At 45.7% G+C, this 20,516-nt stretch overlaps 2 protein-coding genes and 3 long non-coding RNA genes across 5 annotated transcripts in view; 2 read left to right on the forward strand and 3 right to left on the reverse strand.

Moving 5' to 3' along the window:
• The window catches only part of LOC109514879 (ras-related protein Rab-37), an 11,927-nt gene extending 6,420 nt beyond the window's left edge, over window positions 1-5,507 (forward strand). Inside the window, exons 3-9 of the mRNA XM_019868303.1 lie at window positions 1,156-1,197; window positions 1,886-1,952; window positions 2,075-2,127; window positions 2,433-2,498; window positions 3,131-3,187; window positions 3,287-3,363; window positions 4,480-5,507. Coding sequence (XP_019723862.1) covers window positions 1,156-1,197; window positions 1,886-1,952; window positions 2,075-2,127; window positions 2,433-2,498; window positions 3,131-3,187; window positions 3,287-3,363; window positions 4,480-4,585 — 468 coding nt within the window. The 3' untranslated portion in view covers window positions 4,586-5,507. The remainder of the gene's footprint in view (window positions 1-1,155; window positions 1,198-1,885; window positions 1,953-2,074; window positions 2,128-2,432; window positions 2,499-3,130; window positions 3,188-3,286; window positions 3,364-4,479) is intronic.
• Window positions 5,508-6,392: 885 nt separating this feature from the next.
• The window catches only part of nherf1b (NHERF family PDZ scaffold protein 1b), a 22,425-nt gene continuing 8,301 nt past the window's right edge, over window positions 6,393-20,516 (forward strand). The window contains exons 1-2 of the mRNA XM_019868302.1: window positions 6,393-7,467; window positions 20,361-20,502. Of these exons, the coding sequence (XP_019723861.1) occupies window positions 6,916-7,467; window positions 20,361-20,502 (694 nt within the window). The 5' untranslated portion in view covers window positions 6,393-6,915. The remainder of the gene's footprint in view (window positions 7,468-20,360; window positions 20,503-20,516) is intronic.
• On the reverse strand, window positions 11,094-11,823 carry LOC109514882 (uncharacterized). The gene is made up of 2 exons (XR_002168073.1): window positions 11,713-11,823; window positions 11,094-11,624 (listed from the first exon to the last, which is right to left on the reverse strand). It is a non-coding gene; the product is annotated as an uncharacterized LOC109514882 (long non-coding RNA).
• Window positions 11,998-13,063, reverse strand: LOC109514881 (uncharacterized). Its single transcript, XR_002168072.1, has 2 exons — window positions 12,617-13,063; window positions 11,998-12,528 (listed from the first exon to the last, which is right to left on the reverse strand). It is a non-coding gene; the product is annotated as an uncharacterized LOC109514881 (long non-coding RNA).
• LOC109514880 (uncharacterized) lies at window positions 13,341-15,537 on the reverse strand. Its single transcript, XR_002168071.1, has 2 exons — window positions 14,597-15,537; window positions 13,341-14,517 (listed from the first exon to the last, which is right to left on the reverse strand). It is a non-coding gene; the product is annotated as an uncharacterized LOC109514880 (long non-coding RNA).

The following is a 20,516-nucleotide window of genomic DNA, read 5'->3' on the forward strand; positions in this document are numbered from 1 at the left end:
TTTGTAGCGTGTACTCAGCTGGCAGGCTCCTCTCACATCATAATTGGGGGGGCGGGGGGGATAGAAAGCCATGGCAACTAATGCAGGGTTGAACCATGGCCATTCTTCCATAGCACAGTAGTCACCGGGTTGCTGCCTCTGTGAGATCTGAACATATCTTGAGCAGCCCCCCCCCCCCGCCCCCAATCCTACGCAACTGTGTTTTTACACACACATATTTTGGATGCGTATTCATATTCACACTTCCCTTATCTGTGAATTGCTTTCTGGTGGGAAGGTTATTGTTGTGGAAAGGTTAGCAAAACACAATGTCCTGACTGCACATGGCCACAGGGCCTGAGAAGGCTTTCAGGACGCTATTTTGTTTTATTTCAAGTGAGTGCGCGTTCATTTTTCTATCTAGTGGTCCAAAGAGTGCTATGGCGCTGTGAAATTTAGGTCTCCCTTTTTGTGTCACTAAATACGACCGCCAAAGTGCATTGAAGCGAATAAAATACCACCATGCTGTCGCTAAACAAAGTAAAATGAGCACTTTTTTTTTTGTTGTGTGTGATTCTCCCGCAAAAGTGTACCAATGATGACGACCCGCCTACAGCAATCATATGTTTAGTGTTATACAAAGAACAGTTGAAATGGCAGTTAAGAAGGCAACTAAATATTTTATGTAGGTGACAGTAGGATTCCTATGGAACAGGTTTATACTAAAAAAACAGTCATAATGGTTTATATATTTTTTTTTACTTCTTTTTTTTAACATATCGTTAAAACTGCTGTCAAGATTTGAATGTTTTCTCTTGCAATATTCAGTATTTTATTTGGCTTTTGGCTGGAGTGGCTCGCAACTGCTTTCGACCAAACTTTGTCCAGGAAATCATATTTCCGCCTTGTGAGTTAGCAGGAAATGAACAGTAGGAGTCAGTTGATATTTAGCCCATTGTCCTCTCACTGACGCTGTTGTGTGCAAATTTTTTTTTTTTCGCAATTAACTTTCCCTGGCAGCATTTACAAGCCACTTGTAGTAGTCTCTTTTCTTTAGCCACATGCTGCACCTTTGTGCATTTTTAGTCCCCTCAAATTGTACATCATTCATTTCCTCATACCAACTCCAAAGCATGTCTTGCATGTCTCACGGCTCTTCTTGCTTGTGCCCCTTAGAATAAAGTGGTCGACGTCGACAACCTGAAAGTCAAACTCCAGGTGAGCGAGTGCGCCTTCCCTCTCCCATATTTTGCAGCACACGTGTATCACCCGAGCAGTCCCGACGGATGATGGCGGACTCATCTGCGAGTGTTTACAAATTGAAGGGACTACAACCGGGTTTCTTCGCACAAAGGCACCCGGTCGTCTATCCTCATAACCTGTTTGTTGAACAGCAGTAGGAGGTGACAGAATTAGATACTTCTGCGGTAGCTGGAGGCTTCACCTCTTGTCTCTCCCATGGTTCCTGCACATCTTGCATCATACGCTGCCGTTAATGCGGAATTCAACGCCCACGGAGAGTTGAAATCATTTTGTGTGGCAGAAGGATGCAAAACCACATTTGATTTGAAAAGCGCAATTGGCGACAGTCGACGGTCGACGCCACGTGTTTGTCTTTAGATCTGATGGCAGGACGCGTTCTCAATATAACCGTGACCATGAAAATATTCGTATCTTAGCGCAGACTTTGTGTGAAGTGATTTGGAATTCATCGGCCGTGATCGCAAAAAAAGGATAAGTGCCATTCAGCAGACTGATGTCAGCAAGTTGGCTTTTACTGGATTTGGGCAACAGACAGTCTATGAGCCATCCTGGTACATTCCTCCGTCGGTCGTTTGCAGTTTGGCTTGTTCAGTAGGGCAGCATTTCTGTTTGCGTCACTGTGTAATTATGTGGCTTGTTTCAGATCTGGGATACAGCCGGCCAGGAAAGATTCCGAAGCGTGACACACGCCTACTATAGAGATGCCCAAGGTAACCTTTACTTGTTTAGTCTACTTCCTCATACTGTTTGTGTGTGTGGGAGCGACCTTTCTACAAAGTAAGACATGCACTCCTTTTCAAAGAGATTGTGTGTCTTTTCCTCTTTTTTACAGCACTACTTCTGCTTTATGATATCACCAATAAGCCATCATTTGACAATATCAGGGTAAGATTTATTTTTATTTTTTTAGGCTATGCGCTCCCTTTGTATTGTAAACTTCCTGTTTCGAAAAGCCCCTTTACAAACCACAATGAGGGCTTCCATTCCCTCTTCCTCCACCGGAAGCGGCACAATGTTATCAAAACAGGCCGGTTTAGATCATGAAAAGCAGTCAAAGTGTTCCTCGGTGGCTCGTTCTCACAGCGATTGATTGATGGGCGTGCCCCCGGGGAAACGAGCACGATGGAGTCTTGAGATATTTGTTTGTAAATGTGTCACACATCACTGCTGTCTTCTTCCACTTTTGAAAGGCTTGGTTAAATGAAGTACATGACTATGCCCAGAAGGATGTGGTCATCATGTTGCTCGGCAACAAGGTGAGCAAACCTTTCTTTACTTTTTGTGTTACACAAAAGGAACGGGAGGATAACTGTGCCATCACTTACTCCTCATATGCATGTTCGGAAAAATGCTCACATTTGAACACATGAAGCTCAGTCTTCTTTGATGCGTGAAAACACAAAAGCAGCCCGTGACATATTCGAAACAGCACTATCATGAATTCAGAATCCCTTGCTGGAAACCATTTTCTCCACAATGCGTCTGATGATGACGAGTCTCCTTGCTGCCAGCAACAGTCGTGAACGAATCTGTTAAAAAGGCGCCCTCTAGTGGTTGAGAGTGGACTTTCTGCTCGGGGGAGTGGAGGGGGGGGGGGCATGTCATGTCAATGAGGCTTATTTGTGTTGAGAGAGCAGCTGGGATGGCGGCGTCTGTCCTCCACTGGAAGTGAAGTTTGGAACACTCCTTCGTTCAGCGGGAGCTTTGGTTCGGGAACATCCTCTTAGCGGGCAGACATACAAGCAGGGCTGCCGCATAAGAGGATGAGCCGCGCGCCTGGGCCGACATTGTGGGCCCTACCTGCTCTGTAACAAAGAGCTCAGTGACTCTATGACCTCTAACCTCCAACCTTGGCCCAATATCTTGTTTTTATCCTGCCGCCTAACAGTCAGACATGGCCGCAGAGCGGGTGGTCAAGACGGAGGATGGCGAGAAGTTGGCTAAGGTAAGGTTGCCCTTGTGGAGGAATGGCCGAAGATTCCCACAGACACACAGCACATTACGGTGAATAGTCTCAAAAGCGCATTTTTTGTTTTCGTTGAAGGAATATGGAGTGCCATTTATGGAGACCAGCGCAAAGACCGGCATCAATGTGGAGCTGGCCTTTCTAGCGATCGCAAAGTAAGTGTTAAAGCTGCTTCACGGTGTTTTGGCACGAATATCCAAGACCAACTTCAACACCCAAACAGTTGGTACAGTTCTCAAAAAAAAAAAGTGTCAGTGTCAGGAAGCTTGCTCTCAGCTGCATGTCACAGGTCAGTTTCACGTGTATGCAGACATCCCTCAGTACATCGCTGATTGCTTATGCGCGTTCATATTATTGCTTCCCCCACTGCACCCGCCTTTGTTTTTTCTATACAATACAGTTTCTCAACTGCATGTCTCAGGTAAAGCATCCATTGTTGGCTTATTGAATGTAGCCGACCACAGCTAATTAGTTGTAATCCATAACCGGCGGTTTGAGCACACCTGCCACCGGCGTCGGCTGTACGCCACGAAATTCACAACCATCCATTTATTTTTGTTTTCATACATCCACATCACTCAGCTGAATTGATCCGCCTTTTAAAAAGGGACACACACATTCAGTAATAGAAACTATCGTGAGGAATGTGTGGACCTTCACCTCACATGCATATACTGTATCAATTCATGACGATGAAGAGAATGCCCGAAACCTCAAAATATTTACAGTACTTGTCCGTACAGTACCGATACTTTCATCTATTGAGGCTGAATTTAAATGCCAAGAAACGTCAAAAGCTCATCTAGAAGGAAAAACGCTTTGTCAGTGGTTGTGATGGTGAACATTTTCCAGATCCCATGCACTCAGAAACAAGGATGCTGTCTATAAAAACAAATAAAACGATTGCAAGGGGCTGTTATTGTCATGTCGCAATATGAGGAAGAGCATATACAGATTAACAGTACGCGGGTTCACAATTACAATTGTCCTTGGAGGGCAACCATAACTCGGCTGTGATTAAGTTTGACCCTCCGTCATTAGATTGCGCAAGGATAACAACGTTCTGGCGGATGAGTGGACATTTTGCTTCGAAATGAGGTTTCGCGAAACAAAGAACAGATCTCTTGTTGGAGCCCGCTCTCGCGTGCGTTTTCTGTTTTCATTTCTCAACCCATCCCTTATATACTCGATTTGCTCCATCCTACCGCTCATCCGCCCCCTCGCTATCTGACTTCCTCTCGTTCTCTCTCTTTTCCTTTTCGTTCTTCCAGGGAGCTGAAGCACAGAACCACACAACAGCCAAACGAGCCCAAGTTCCAGCTCCTCGACTACATCGAATCTCAGAAGCACAAGACCGGTTGCTGCAGCCTTGTGTAGCTAAAGCCGACACTGGGCTGGGAGACACACATACACACACACACACAAACACAGACGGGGATCAAGACAGAGGGTGGGAGGGGGGGGTGGATAAGTAAAGCCAATCCCGGCACTAATCCTAAGAAGTGAGCGTCCTCCTCTTCTCCACTCTACTGAATGACAGTGAATCCGATTGCCATCCCTTATCAAAAATGTGAATATCACTCTGTAGAAACGTGTTGTGCTCTTTGTGGTGACAGTTGTGATCAAACGAAAAAGCCAGATTTGACAAAAGGAAAACGCTAGATCCGTCTGCAGGGATAACGTAGAGCTTGGTCAAGTTTTATACGAACAATCAATATGACTGTTGATTAGGGAATAGAATGACTTTGTCTTCATGTCACATTTCAGAGGCTGTGAACTCAATCCCTTTTTTGGCCTTAGTCTTAATCTTCGCCTAGTGTGCAGACGGCGTCCGAGTCGAGCTGTAGCTACATCTCCACATGCGTAATGTTGTTACAATAAAATCAATGGTTGCAGGGCTCCTGCCCGGTGTGTGTGTGTGTACACACGATACCTTGAGGCTCATACCTGAATTTTATTCAATGATTTGCTGCAGGATCTTTTCATCGTTGCACCGGAGATTATTTCCTGCCCTGCTTCGAGAGTCCCCAAAACGTTTACTGTACATCCTTATTTCACAAACACTCTGAAACGTAACCGTGTCACTTTTTAACAATCAATGTTGTTGTGGAGACTGTACAGAAGCCGTAATTGTTTCATGCACTGTATTGTCTTGATTTGTACAATGTTCATTTTCAATGTTTGCTTGTCACATGTGTTCCTTCTTGGAGGTGTCATGGTGATCACAAAGTGCCATGGAGAAAAAAAAAGTGCTTTGTTATCATATTCTATATATATATAAAGTATATTTTGTAATGTATGTGGTGCTGGTTTCTACAAGTGTGTGTGTGTCATGATTAAGGTATTTTGAGCGAAAGCTGTGGGAGTCAGGTTGTGCAGAGGTCAAAAAGCCACAGCGTGGCAGCAGCGAGCCTGTTTATTTTGTGCAACCTCAACGTGTATAAATGTTCAGTATTTGCAGGCCACAGTGATGATTCTGCATTCTTTCTGTATCTTAGCACGATGCGTGATATCTCGATTGCGATGGTGACCGAGGTTCTATACCCGGATTGTATGAAGTGAAGGATGCGGTTGAGTTTGTAAACATGGCGCACATCTGTGATTCACTGTAGCAGCCTTCGCACCTCCTCCTCTACCTCCTCCTCCTCCTCCTCTCACATCTACCGTATGAGTCAGTGTGCATCAGCTTGCGTGGACTTTCACAATCCTTTACCTCTAATCAGCTGAACCACGAGCTGCACTGCTTTAAGCACGCGTACTTATCTGTGCTGATTCTCCAGCAGGTTGACATTTCCAACGGTGGAGGTTGGTGTGCTTGTTTGTGCCCCCCTTATCAGCTCTCTCCATGGAAAATATTTTGGGGGAGTTTCTGTCCAAATGTATGATGCAGTGAGGCCTGCGGGCACACAATCCAGTTTTTAAAACTATTAAATGATAAATGACCGTGTTTCTCTAGTTTGTGAACGTGGAAAAATTATTATGGTATCTATCTGTTCAGTTAGTGGTGACAATCATAAAGTAAAAAAACAAAAACAAAGCAGGATTACAATCTAATCCACTGTAAAAACCATGCGCTAAAATATTTTTGGGACACGATAGAAAGTTGGAGCCTACAGCCTAATGTTACTATGTTGTAGTGTAGAATGCAGTCCATCCCACTGCGACATGTTTCTGTAATATTTTTAATTTTGGTTACCTCACGGCAGTATATGATACGAGATCAATACTACACCAAGCAAAAGTGAACATTATTCGCAGCGTTAGTTTTTGTCTTGTATCCGCTTCCGTGGTGCAAGTGTACCGAATGAAACAACCGTTGACCAGTTTCCTATAGCTTCGCGACTGCTTTGCATGAAGAGGCCAGCTGGGCTGGTCCGTGAACGCACCTCCCTCTTCCTGACTGGACTTTCTACTTGGGCCGTGCAGAGTCTGCTGACGGAGTTTTTGGACCGGGACCTTCGCTCCACGCCGCAAGCGGGTCACGCAGAGGACCAACAGCCCCAGTCAGACTTTGAACCCGTTACTCGGTGAAAGTGGAGGGAAGAAAAGTGCGCTCGGCTATTTGTTCGAAGCGCTCTCACTTCTTCGTTTGACGCTCTCCGCTCGGAAAGGAGAAGCAGGCAAGCATCCCTCCAGGTCGCTCTTCGAGTCTTTTCCACCGGGTATCGAGCAACAGGTTGAGTCGCGGGTGAGAGAAGCAGACGACCATGCCGAGTAAAAGCCAGTACCTGCGGCCCCGGCTCTGCACGCTGGATAAAGGCGACAACGGCTACGGCTTCCACCTGCACGGGGAGAAGGGCAAGACCGGCCAGTTCATACGGCTCGTGGAGCCAGATAGCCCGGCGGAATCGTCGGGGCTCCGCGCCGGAGACCGCCTGGTGTTTGTCAACGGGGACGACGTGGAGAACGAGAGCCACCAGCAAGTCGTGGGCCGGATAAGAGCCACTTCGGGGCGGCTGGAGCTCGTCGTGGTCGACCCGGACACGGAGCAGCTGCTGAAGAAGCACAACATCAAGTGTCTGAAGGAGTACGTCGAAGACGGGGTCCCGCTGCCTTTCGAGGATGAAGAGGAAGCTGAGAAGCACCGAGACGAGCAGGACGAGGACAAGGGCTCGGAAAACGGAGAGGAGCGGCGAGCCGGCGGCGACGAAGCGGAGGAGGGGCGAAGCGGACGGTCCAGGGGGAGCACACCCGAACCGGACAGGAACGGAGAGATTCACGGCGACGTCGAGAGGAAGCTGAGCGTCAATTCAGACAAGGTGAGTCGCATCAGCAGGTACAGATGGAAAAGAAAAGATTCTGACTTTACGCTACGTTGACAGAGTGCAAGTGTCTGTCATGGACACGCAGAGGTGGCAAAAGTAGTCGCACTCTGTACTTCAATAGAAATACACAACTGTGTATTTTAAAAAAAAGTACTTTAGCATAAATAAACACACTGATATGATCTCAAATTCAAAATTAAGATTGTATTTTTACTGTTAATTGTATCCAATAGCTGTTTAACAACGATGGGAAAAACGTTCCTGCACATAAAATAGTTTCCTTGTTGTGTTAACGCCCTATAATTACATCGTGTTAATACTAAGAAGAAACAACTGAAGAAAATGCTGATTACATACAACAGTTTATAGTGTCCAAATTCGTTATTTGTCTTATAGTGCATGTGTTGTGGCAGGTGTGTGTGTGTGTGTACAATAAACACAGAAGCTGGCAAAGTCGAGGTGGAAAAGTCTCAGGTGACGTTTTGGAGTGAATCCTGCAAATGAGATTAAACGCTGAGAGCGACGTGAAGAATAACTCCTCTGTGACACTAACGTAGGGAGCTGCACCCACATGCTCTTGGCCGTGGGCAAGCTGGCTGGACATTTGCTGTGGGTGCTGCGATAGGACAAACAACATGGATCCCAGAAACAGAACTAGGGCTCATCAACTTCCTCCTCTCTAATATTTTGGAAGATTGAAGTTTTTGCCTTGCATCTGTCTTCAATTCACATCCCGAAAGAAGCCACTTTTTTTCACTTTGTCCTGCCAATGGACGGCAACCAATTGGGGCTGCTCGGGTTACCCGTGACTATAACGATTGGCCTCATACAGAGAATTGATGGCCGGATGTACGAAGAGACACCACTCGGTTCATGTTTGTACTCATCCAAGACAAATGTTTTGCAATGAAAAACAAACCACAAGAGCAGGATAGCCTTATTGTCTCCATAATCTCCTTAAATCACACTTGATTAAAAGACTTTGAATCTTTGTTTGTATGGGCACATTCTCCCTCCGCAGTGGCCACTTGTTGCTGAGGTTGCTCTTATTTTATCTTCTTCCCACACTTGTTTGTGTGCATGTGCGTGTGAGGTCGTGAACACAGCATTGGGGTTCATTTTAAAAAGCACTACATGAGAAGCGTCTCCAGCCGCTGTGGGACATCTGTGTTCCGCTGCGTTCTGGATGTTTACCCCTTAGGCTGTTTGTGTCTGTCTCTGTCTGCGCCCCCCCGTTGGCTTGCATCAATGGTGATATGTGGATGAGGGGCCAAAATGTCCACAGCCAGCAGCAAAATGTGTCCTTTCCTTTTGTCTCTTCAATGTCACTCGCCAGCGTAAAAACATACAGTTAGATGCTCGCGGTGTAACAGTCGATCAGCAAAGCATAGTCATTTATTGATTGAAATCATTTAAAATGCTCAAAGTACATCTCAGTTATAGTGTAGTCATCACATTCACCAACAAGGTTTCTTCATTTGTAAGTTCGCATGATTACACAAAAAGCTACTTATTGAGGAAATTGCTTAATTTCCTCAATAAAAAGAAAAGACATGCCGAGGGTGAACCTTCCCTACAGATTTTCTTTAATTCCAAAAAAAAAAAAGTGCTTATGTTTTGTTTCGGTCTGGTTACGTTTGGTTTTGATTCCCTTGATTGCCCTTTTTTCGCCACCTGTTGTCGTTATCACTGTCCCTTGGGTGTAACCAATTAGCTCCCTCAACCCTTTGTGTCTTGTCCAGGTGTTTCTCGTTGTCTCGTCACTTAGCTTGTAATTAGTTCCCTGAGTTTCTGTCAGTCTTTGTTGGCTCATTGTGAGCTGTGATTATTAGATGAGCATATGTGTGCTCCTGTCATGTTTTGTTTCCTGTCTTAGTTTTGTTTGTTCCTCGTGATTTCCAGGCATTTTTTGAGTACTTTGACTTCGTGTTTTTTCCATTGTACTCCTGTGTGTATATTTTGTTCAATACATTTTGGTCAATCCACCCTGCTCCTCCCTACCTCTCTGCTTTTTGGGGTCCTCCAACTACCAAAACGTGACAGCTTGCGGTGAAATTCTATTTGGACGTGCAAAGCAAATTCGAAGAAAGCAACAAATATTTAAAATTAGGCATTAATTACATGAGAAAAAAAAAACTCAGTTTTTTTTTTTTTTGCCCCAATAAATCTTCTTAAAGGAAACGTACATAAATGACTCCTCTCTCTCGACACTGTGATTGTAATCTGAGTTACACACGCGAAAAGAGAACAGAATTAGTTGTCGGGAAGCAGAAGCAAACAACTTTTACACTACATACACTGCAGGCCTGTTTGTTCTTTTCTGGTTCATTGTTGATTGCAGTATTTGACAAAAATGGCATCTGGTTCATGCTTTGCCCAGCTGGAACTGATATGTTCGAATGTATAATATGAATGAATTAATCAATCAATCAAAATGTATTGAACAATCAGAAAGAAAACGTTGAGGTGAACTTGATGAGTTAGTGGGTCTTCATTTGTCATGGCGAAAAGCAAAACTGTTCTGCTACTTGTCTGCACTTGCCAGTGCAGAGCACTACGAGCAACAAAACAAGTATTTTGGGGCTTTGTTCAATGATGACGACAGCGCCTCTTTCATTATTTGGGGGGCCGGTTCAACGCTACATGTCGTGACTTTCATTTTCGCAGGCATTCGCTAGCAGTCTCGCTCTCGATGATAGTACTTTCGTCTTTACATTGAAATACACTGCTCACGTGGTGCGAACGCATCTGCGTAACCGTGGCAACCTGGTAGGATTCTCCAAGAGCTTCCGGAGAGGGCGTTGCTCTTCGAACCCTCTTTTGTGTTGCTTCAAGGATCTGTCCTGGCAGGCGTGCTTGGCTGTCAGTGTGGCCGCTAAACCAGCAGTGTGTGTGTGTGCTGGACGGCAGGATTCGGCCACAGGAAAGTCGGACAGGATGTTGGGAGAAAATGCCGGCCTGCGTAGCTGTAGTAGAAAAACACTCTGAGATGAAAGCAACATGGAGACACTCAAGTCTATGAGTTGAGTTGAATTTCTCCTTGTGCACGCTTTACAGAGAGTTTGGCCCCAAAGTATCTTTGTAGAGACTCGCGCGTGCTCCTTACAAATGTCATACAGCAGAAACTTGTTGTGAAAATCCAACAAATGCTTGTTCCGGGCCAAAGGGAATTATACCATTCGGCCATCTGACCGGTGCGTCAAAAGTAAACATGGGAACAAGCAGTGTGTAATCAGACAACATAACCGAGCAGCGCGCAGGTGCAGAGTCTTTGTAGCTTTGTATTTGGAGAAACTAATGTTACAAATAGCTGAAAGCACCTACACGTTTTATTTATATAATTGCTGTGATTAGGCGGTTTGGAGACTCGGAGACCGTTGTCTTTAGTGGTGTTGAACTGCAATGCATCCAGAGAGGCATCATGATGCAATACAAAGTTGATATTTAAAAATATCGAGTGCGCCGTGCGACCTTTGTGTCCGAATCTCCATCCCGCCCCCTCCCTGAGCTTCTTATCTAATGTTATCTTTTTCACTCCTCATTTTCAGCATCTGAAGAAATGCCTTGGGGAAGAGACAGATAAGATTGGAGAAGAACAGAGGCCAAATTTTTGATTTGTCCCTTTAGTGGAGATTAGCGACAGCTACTATAATTCATTTGAGGCTGGATTTTTTTGTAGAGCCTTTCTGTCAGCTCGCTACTGTCTGGGAATCTCTGCCCTTCAAGGAGTGCGCTGGTTTCCCGTCATTGTTATCGGTGGGAGGTGACCCCACCTCGTCTTTTTGATTGTCCTCCTACGCGGCCTCATCAGAGAGATCGTGTGCTGCTTCAGGGCAGCTAATTAGTGACCGCATGTGGAGGTCTGCATGGATATACTGTAGCGCAACTTCCCATCGATGATGTCATCATCTTCTTCACACAGCAAAACCGTTGCACCCAAGCAGAGTTTTGCGCCAAGACACGATGAAGCCCAACTTCACGCTATCATTTCAAGAAATTGTAGGGTTTTTTTTCCCCGTCATTTTGAACACTGACAGGTAGACGGAAACATAACCACATTTTTCTTCTAGTTTCGCTTCCTTTACGTATAATGGTTTGTTGTGCTACTTTGTCATTCTGTAGTCAGGTATTCTCGACTAAATGTACACGGTCTTTTATATGACGATCAAAAGTTATGAAATGGCATGAATAGGAAGACATGTACACCATGTATCACAAATACAGTGCGGTGAACTGAACAGTTGAAGCCCACAGCGACTACGAGCGTTTTGCTGATGGTGTGCTGATTTTGCGCCTCCACTGCACTGACACAAAACACATAAAACAATAAAAGGTGAACAGATACAGATACGGGCAGGTTAAATAGCCGTGCGACCTTTGTGTCCGAATCTCCATCCCGCCCCCTCCCTGAGCTTCTTATCTAATGTTATCTTTTTCACTCCTCATTTTCAGCATCTGAAGAAATGCCTTGGGGAAGAGACAGATAAGATTGGAGAAGAACAGAGGCCAAATTTTTGATTTGTCCCTTTAGTGGAGATTAGCGACAGCTACTATAATTCATTTGAGGCTGGATTTTTTTGTAGAGCCTTTCTGTCAGCTCGCTACTGTCTGGGAATCTCTGCCCTTCAAGGAGTGCGCTGGTTTCCCGTCATTGTTATCGGTGGGAGGTGACCCCACCTCGTCTTTTTGATTGTCCTCCTACGCGGCCTCATCAGAGAGATCGTGTGCTGCTTCAGGGCAGCTAATTAGTGACCGCATGTGGAGGTCTGCATGGATATACTGTAGCGCAACTTCCCATCGATGATGTCATCATCTTCTTCACACAGCAAAACCGTTGCACCCAAGCAGAGTTTTGCGCCAAGACACGATGAAGCCCAACTTCACGCTATCATTTCAAGAAATTGTAGGGTTTTTTTTCCCCGTCATTTTGAACACTGACAGGTAGACGGAAACATAACCACATTTTTCTTCTAGTTTCGCTTCCTTTACGTATAATGGTTTGTTGTGCTACTTTGTCATTCTGTAGTCAGGTATTCTCGACTAAATGTACACGGTCTTTTATATGACGATCAAAAGTTATGAAATGGCATGAATAGGAAGACATGTACACCATGTATCACAAATACAGTGCGGTGAACTGAACAGTTGAAGCCCACAGCGACTACGAGCGTTTTGCTGATGGTGTGCTGATTTTGCGCCTCCACTGCACTGACACAAAACACATAAAACAATAAAAGGTGAACAGATACAGATACGGGCAGGTTAAATATTAGTCAAGGTTCAAAGTAAACAGAAATTCCAGCTGATAGCGTCGTGTTTGTTAGGTTGCGTGTTACTTAAGCGGGCATTGTTCGCGTTTTGCGATTGCATGACGTTGAGTTGTGTGTGAGTGTGTTGAAAGGGCTGGAGTGTGTTCATGTGGTTGCGCGCATTGTGCGTGTGCTGGTGTCTTTTTGTGACTTCACGTGCGCCTGATAACGTTGAGGAGTCGCTTTGTTGAGTGTTGCCTTTCAGAGCAAATGCTCCATATGATCCCACCTTCTAATTTGATTAAATAGTGATTCAGATGGTTACTGTATTGATACTTATTTGTCAAAAAAAACAAAAACGTAATACCCTATCTTTGCTGTTATTGATTTTTACATTCCATGATGTGGATTGTGGACATCACTACAACAAAATATGATGTTAATAATTCAACATTTGCCAAGTGAATTTGTCCAATAAAGCATTCAAGTGAATGCTAAGTGGGCTTTCAGTTTTCTACACTGTCTCCTCATTCACTGATGACGCAGCGTCAGGAGCCAGCGCCATGATCAACTGTTAAATAGTCCAACCGCAAGACGAAGAACTGGATTCAAATGTGATTTTTTTTTTTGTGGCTTTTTAGCAAATCGATGCCATCAAGCAAAGTTTTGCTACAGTGGCACACACAGACGTCCAAGTCAACAATCAGGCCACAAATACGCCGTAGCTGATCAAAGTCACATTCACTCGCGGTATTTAATATTTCACAGTCAAAGCCTGTAAGAGGCGAGTTCCCTCTGTGAAGTAGGTACGAGATGCTTTCGCTGCCAGCAGGCAACGCGCAACCTTTAAATGAATGAAGAACTTTGGTGCAAGAGAACCGAGAAAACTCATTCTGGATTCTTATGAATAAAAGAACAATCATGCTTGAGTGCCGTTGAGTAACAGTCGAACTTGGCCGAGAACCGATGACAATATAACCTTTGACCTCGAGGTGAGCTTATGTTCGTCGGATCGTTTTTAAAGTGAATTGCATGTTTGTTTTGCCGTAGGCTGAGGTTTGAAAAATACTCATTATACTGTACATCGCTTTATTGGATCCAATATTACTCGAACACTGTTAAAATAATTTTCATTGCCGCTGTTTAATATGAAGACGGCTTTTCAGTTGTCACAGCATGGCAGAATGACCGTCATGAAAAATAATGCCCGTGACTCATATCGTGCAAGTGCGCTGTTCACCAAAAGAAATGTTTTGGCGAAACATTCAAGGCAAGCAGCTGGCTCCATTTGTCACGTATGCAAATCATAATGCGCCGTGTCACTAATACGTCTTAGTGACGCCCGTCCAAACAACAGCCCCACTGTGCTGTCATGAGTCCAAGGCCACTGTGGCCCAAGCAGGGACTGAAACCTGGGCCTTGTGTCCGTGTGTGTAAAAGTGTGTGTGTGTGTGTGTGTGGGTGGGTGTGTACGTGTGCTTCTGGTGACAGTGATTTTGTCGCTACCGGAGCGAGAGTCCACAATGCCACATTCCATTCTGCTCAAGGTTCACCACCCCGGCCGGACAATAAGCGGGAGGGCCGCGCCCCACCGGGGGTGGAGGGGGAAATGACTTGCTGCTCACCCTGAAATAGACTCACCCCTACTTGTCCCGCTCCATTCCCACCAAGCAATAGTGATAATATTGTCCCGTTACCCCCCCCCTGCCCCCACCCCACCCGCGCTCCTCCACCCCCTTCCATTTTTCAATGTATGCATCAAATGATACGAAGGGCCGTCCGTCTCGTCTTCTGTCTTCTGTCCGTCGATGAAAAATTCCATGGGGGCGTTCATATTAGAGAAGTGGGCACTCGGCGTCACAGGCGGTAGCCACGTATCGAAATGAAGTAACTGCTGTCAGGTTGATCTGAGTTGTGGTTGTGATCTTGAAGGTCAGATAGGGACTTTGTATGGGGGATTTTGCTCTGCAGGGGGACAAGAAGCCTGGCTTGGAAGATAAAATTCACTGTTTGAGAGGACTCGGTTGTCAGTCAGCGGCAGGTCATCTAAATGTGTTTTTAAAAAAAAAAAAGAAGACGCGTGCTGCTGACTTTGATACAAGGCAGGACCTGCAAGGGGATCTTCGAGATAGTCCAGACTGTTAATCAATATCCCCTCTTTTATCTTATTACAGTCTTTATCTCTGCTTTGTTGACTGATATTGTTTGTCTACTTTCAGCCCCCCCCCCCTCGTGTCGATTGTAACGGGAACCCTCTCGAGAATGTAGCTTTGGTAGCCTTTTGTGGAGTTTGTCCCATCACGGAATGGAAGTTGGGGACAGTAGCTTGCTTTGTTTTCCCTCCTCTGCCTGCCTCCCATCTGGTCCAATGGTCCTGCTTGAAATACAACACCCCCGTCCTGGCCGGGAGAGTGGTGCGCTCCATGCACTCTTGTGCACAAAACCTGCAATGGGACGAGATGTTCACAATAGTGATTTTTGTGCGTTGGTCATCTGTGCCAAATCGACACGTGACCAACATAAGGCCCATGAGCCTGCTTGATTGGTCATGTCGCGGCGTAACCACGGTGCCTGGCCAAGTGTCACTGTACGGTTATTCTTTATCCGTGATCAAAGGAGCCAAACTTGAAAGAGCGGCACCCCCTCTCAATGAGGGGGCGCGAACGAGAGGAGGATAAGCGAAATCGAGACTTGAAAGAATGACCAGCTGAGCGTGACAGCTTCACCGTCACCGCAGTTTGCTGTCGCAGATGCGTTCGCAGAAGGAGGCCAATTTATATTGTAAAATTAAAAAAAAAAAAAAACAACCTCCACTTAGACACAACAGATTTTGTGTGTGTTGGCGGTGTGTGTGGGGTGGGGGGGGGGGGGGTCAAGTATTGGTTTCATGCAAACATTTTGTTAATTGGAATAATCAAAAAACACCAAATATGTTTTTTTGTCCATCTGTTCATAAGTTGGAAAGTTAATTCATGGAGGATGACGAAGAGAAGGGAGTTGCCATGATGGTTCTGAGGTGTGGGTGCGTTCCCTTGATGCCATATTCCAAATGAGCATTTGACTCATGTTTTTGACAGAAAAATTCATTTTCAAATCTCCGTGCGCACTCTGCCAACACAAGAACCAACCCCGTGAATGAATGAAGGCCTCCGCGCGATGAAAATGCAAACTTCAGCTTCTAAGCAGCTCTTTAAAAGCCCGATTCAGAAGCAATCTTGTGACTCGCATGTGTTTGGGGAATATAAAACGAGGCCTGGTATTGTTTCGGAATGATTGGTATTCAACACAACTTCTCCGTTTTTTTTTTTTTAATGCCTTGCAGAAGCGGACATTCAAAGTCCACGCTCTGCTTTCGTTGCCAGGGAGGCCGCACTTGTGCGCTCACTGGCCACTTCATTAGGTACACCTTCACAATCACATCGGCTGCATCAAGTTCAGTTTTGATCCATGTTTTGATGGATGGACGATAGATTTCAAAACATGGTAACCGTTGCGATTGTCGTGACGCTGTATCATATCGAATGCTGTTTCTAGTTTCTTATTGTTGTTTATGGACTCTGTGGGAACATAATCAATAGTATTGTGACCATTTTAACTGCCGCATAAATGTACAGTCGAAGACAAAGTGAAGTTGACACTTTTCTTCCCTACGTGGCAGGAAATTGGTTTCATATTACATTTCCTGTTGTTAACTATTAGTCAGTCAATAATCTATTACCTCTTGTTACAAATGATTGACTCCGATTGAAAATTCCCTTGGTGGTCAATTCTGAATGGACACGACTACGACAACTTAAAAGTTCAAAGTAAGATTCATGTATCGCGTTTAGAAGTTGTTCAATAATGGTCTACCAGTACTTTGCGGTACATGGAATCCATTTTCGAATCCGTTTATCCTCACGAGGGTCGCGGGCGTGCTGGAGCCCATCCCGGCCGTCTCCGGGCAGTAGGCGGGGTTACACAGAACAAAAACAATGAAAAAGTTGTTCTTGTTATTCCCCCCCCCCCTCCCCCCAGCAAGATTCATGGTCATCCTGCTGGTAAATTTTGGCCTCCTGCTGACAAACAAAGCAGCAGAGGACGGTGAACACATGCCCTGGGAGATAGTGAGTGACGGATTAGAAGTGGATTAGGAAAATAATCACTCACTTGCTGCCTTAATTGGATTACGTGTCCTCCCAGATGTTGTCTGATCCCAGTCAGGACATATTGTGGCTCCTCTCGCATTTGGTCGCCTTGTTTGTGTTTTCAGATTTGGTTCCCTCTCCTGAGTTCCATGTTTGTCACACCTTTTGTTCGAAAAAGTTGTGCCAGACATGAAACATTCTGGATATCATTGTCAATGTGCCATTTTCTTTCTTTTTTTTCCTTTTTCTCATCCCTAAACTAAACCTTACCGGTGTCAGGGGGCGTGTGCGCGTGTGTTTCTTTTTTTTCTGCGTTTAGAGGGTTTGCATTTAGATTTTGCTTTGATGTCAGGAAGTTGGTCAGAGCAGAGGGAAGCATATTGAGAGAAGATGTGTCAACAGTTCCTGTCGAACACTTCCCTCCTTAGAGGGAAAGTTTTTGTCACTGCGAGGCGGCTCCTCTCGAAACAATGCTCTTCCGCACGATAGAAAACTTCAATACATGGCGTTGAACTCGAAGGGCGGTCGATGCTCTGTTGGTACAACAAAATGCATCGCGTGAACGATCGCTTCCTCGTCCAATCGAGATTAGCCGGTTGAATAGTGCACGTGACCCGTTTAGTTCAGATATCAGGGTTGGAACCGCCAACGCGGAGTAAACATTTTTGACGGGCCGAGACGTTCAAAGTGCCTCTAGATACGTTAGAATTTACTTCAAGAGTGTTTAGCCGACATTGGCAGTTCCATGCTTCCCGAAACGCAAGTCACACTAAGCACTAAAACGAAATCCACCAGAGTCTTCATCTGCCTTCCTTCCTTTCGAGCGTCAGGCCCGCTGAAACAAATTGTCATAAAAAGGCTCCTTGGCCCTGTGAAAGCACGTCAACGCTGCACACGCAGTGGGGGAACATCACTTTGCGTGCCTTTCAGCCCGAGATAAGGTAGCCCCCGATGTCAGTTGACTGTACGTGAAGGAGTTATCCCTTTGGAATATGGGCGGTACCCTCCCTCCGTATTTTGCGCTTGTAACTTGAACGCATCCGGTGCACATCTGAACGACTTCTTAAGTTGTGTTTATCAGATTGTTGCCGTGCACCTGCAATGAGCGCCTCAATAAAGATAACACCAAGGGTAATGAGTGGCTCACCCGCGTCAACATGTCCCTCTCGGTCACCTTCGTGGCTTTTTGTGGGGTCAGCAAATTACACTCGCTGCGGTCCCAATGTTTCTCTCACACTAACCCTCCCAAGAAGAGCACTCATTTGATATACGGGGCACGTTTTATGCACCTCCACCTGTTTTTATCCATCTTGGGGAGCTGTTTTTCCGTCTACTGCCACCTACTGTCCACTGAAAATGACTTCACCAAGCAAACAAGTGAGCAGTGGCGGTCGTTAGCTGAGCCTTTAGGCACTGTGATGTCAATTTTCAGTCGACAGGAAGTGACATAATGGCCGCCTCCTTAGGTGGATAAAGACGGATGGGGTGGGTGGGTACAAAGAACATGTTATTGAAAAAGAGCATTTTTGACCTTTGACCTTTAAGTGAAATGAGTGGCAAGACTGTGCAGTTGGATGTTAAAATGTCACTAATGACAAGTCTTTGCTCCCCAAAAATGCTGTACATGAGTAAAACATACTCCATGGTCAAGAAATGTTTGTATTTTGGGAAACTGCGAGATGTAATGGCCTGATCAAATATCGGTACTCAATACTGGCGAGTACTCAAATGTAAGCGCTTTCACTTCCTGACGCTCGCTTTCAAAAAAGTGATAGCGGTGCAACCCCAACTTCTAACTTTGAGGCTAGCCATGCAAGTTAATTTTCAATATAATGACGGCGTTTGTTGTTCCGCAAGGCCACAGCTCAGTTTCGCCCTGATGACACAGTATCGCAAGCAACTGGCGCTTCAGGGCTTTGACGCGCTCTCCTTGTTGCAGATAAAAACAAACAGATTAGCTCGCGGCGAATTGAACATCTTGACTTTGCGGCTGACGGGATGTGCTCCGTCTTACTGTACGTCGTCGAGGCGGTTCTTGAGGCGACAAGGGCTGACAAGCATGTTGACTCAGGCAATTCAAGCCGAACATTAGCTTCATCACTTTCCTCCGTGCTGCGTACTTTGGATTGCGTCAACAGGCTCCGCTCGGCACTTAAGGTGAAGGATGACAAATCAGAGACAATCGCTTTCGTGTAATGATTGACCCGCCCGTCGAAAGTCCAACGTGCTTATCGGGCGCGTACCTGATTAGCGGAAAACACGTCCAGCGCGCCCGGTTGTCCCTCGACGCGCGCAAAGGTGCTCATTCAGCGTTACTCTTGACAACCAAGTGCTGTCAGAACAACCACAAAGACGCATTTTATCTTCAAGAGAATGAGAGTCGCAGTGTTGGACTATATCGTAATAAGTCCAGGTTGCGCCATGCTCTCCTGCATGGCGCTACCTGGAGGATTTAAACCCCAGCGGAAGTCTTCGTCAGTCTATCTCAACTTCCCTGCCATAGCTGATGTCATTTTGACCGTTTTGTTCTTTTTTTTTTTTTTTTTTTTAACTTTAATGTAACTGCCTCATATGCTGCCTCTTGGTCAGGTCGTCATTGTAAATGAGAAATTATTGTCAAGTGGCCGACCTGGTTCAATAAAGGTGAAAAAAAAATGCACGATTATCATTTCCAGTACGTAACAATTACAGCAAGCTTGATTGTTCAATCAAGCTCAGTATGACATGCAGTTAATAGACACACAAAGAAAAGTCGTCTCGTGGCACTTATTGCCAGCTTTTCTAGATGGGTTATGAGTCATTTTGATATAATTAGACGTTGGACATTTTTTTCCCTGGCAGAGGGCAGTCACTCGGTCACAGTGACAAAAAGGTTATCCTGACTTCACTCCGCCGTGCGCTTATAACTCATCCAATGTTCTTTCTGATTGCTCGACTTCAAAATCTAGGAACGTGTTCTCGGCTAAATAAAGAAGCGGCTTCATCTTTGCAACGGAAGGGAGGTCCGGGCATTTAGGAGGTTTTTCCTGGATGACAATAACGCGTCCTGCCATCCCGGAGGAGGGGGACTGGACGAGACAAGGTGATTGGAGGTCAACGCCCAGAATCCATTGTCCTCCTTCGGCTCCTGAAATGCGCCGGAAGTGGTCCCTTCCTCAAGTGCCCTTTGCTTACCCCTCCTCAAAACTTCCCTCCAATCGCACGCTTCCATTCAAGAACCGCTTCCTTCCTGGGGAGCAGCTGGTGTCAGGAGGACTCAAAGTGCGCTTTTCTTTCATCGGGGACTCTTGCAAAGGCATTGCTGAGCGCATCAGCATGCAGCCACCTCCTGCATGTTTGACCTGGGAATCATATTCATGCTTAACGATTCCCTTGAGCTCTCATTCATCTTTGTACCTCTCGTTCTTCACAGGCGGGCCCCCACGGTTGGAGAAATTACAGTTCATCAGGTCTTGTCTAGACACACATGGCGTATTTAAATATCCGCATTCTCTCCTCCGTCCTCTTGCAGGAGGTGAGCCCCGAGCTGCGACCACGTCTGTGCGTGATCCGGCGAGAGGCCAACGGATATGGCTTCAACCTGCACAGTGAGCGGGCGCGGCCGGGCCAGTACATCAGAGCCGTGGACGAAGACTCCCCTGCGGAGAGGGCAGGACTGCAGCCCCAA

Source organism: Hippocampus comes, unplaced genomic scaffold, assembly GCF_001891065.2.
Source record: "Hippocampus comes isolate QL1 unplaced genomic scaffold, H_comes_QL1_v1.1 scaffold314, whole genome shotgun sequence".
Classification (NCBI taxonomy): domain Eukaryota; kingdom Metazoa; phylum Chordata; class Actinopteri; order Syngnathiformes; family Syngnathidae; genus Hippocampus; species Hippocampus comes.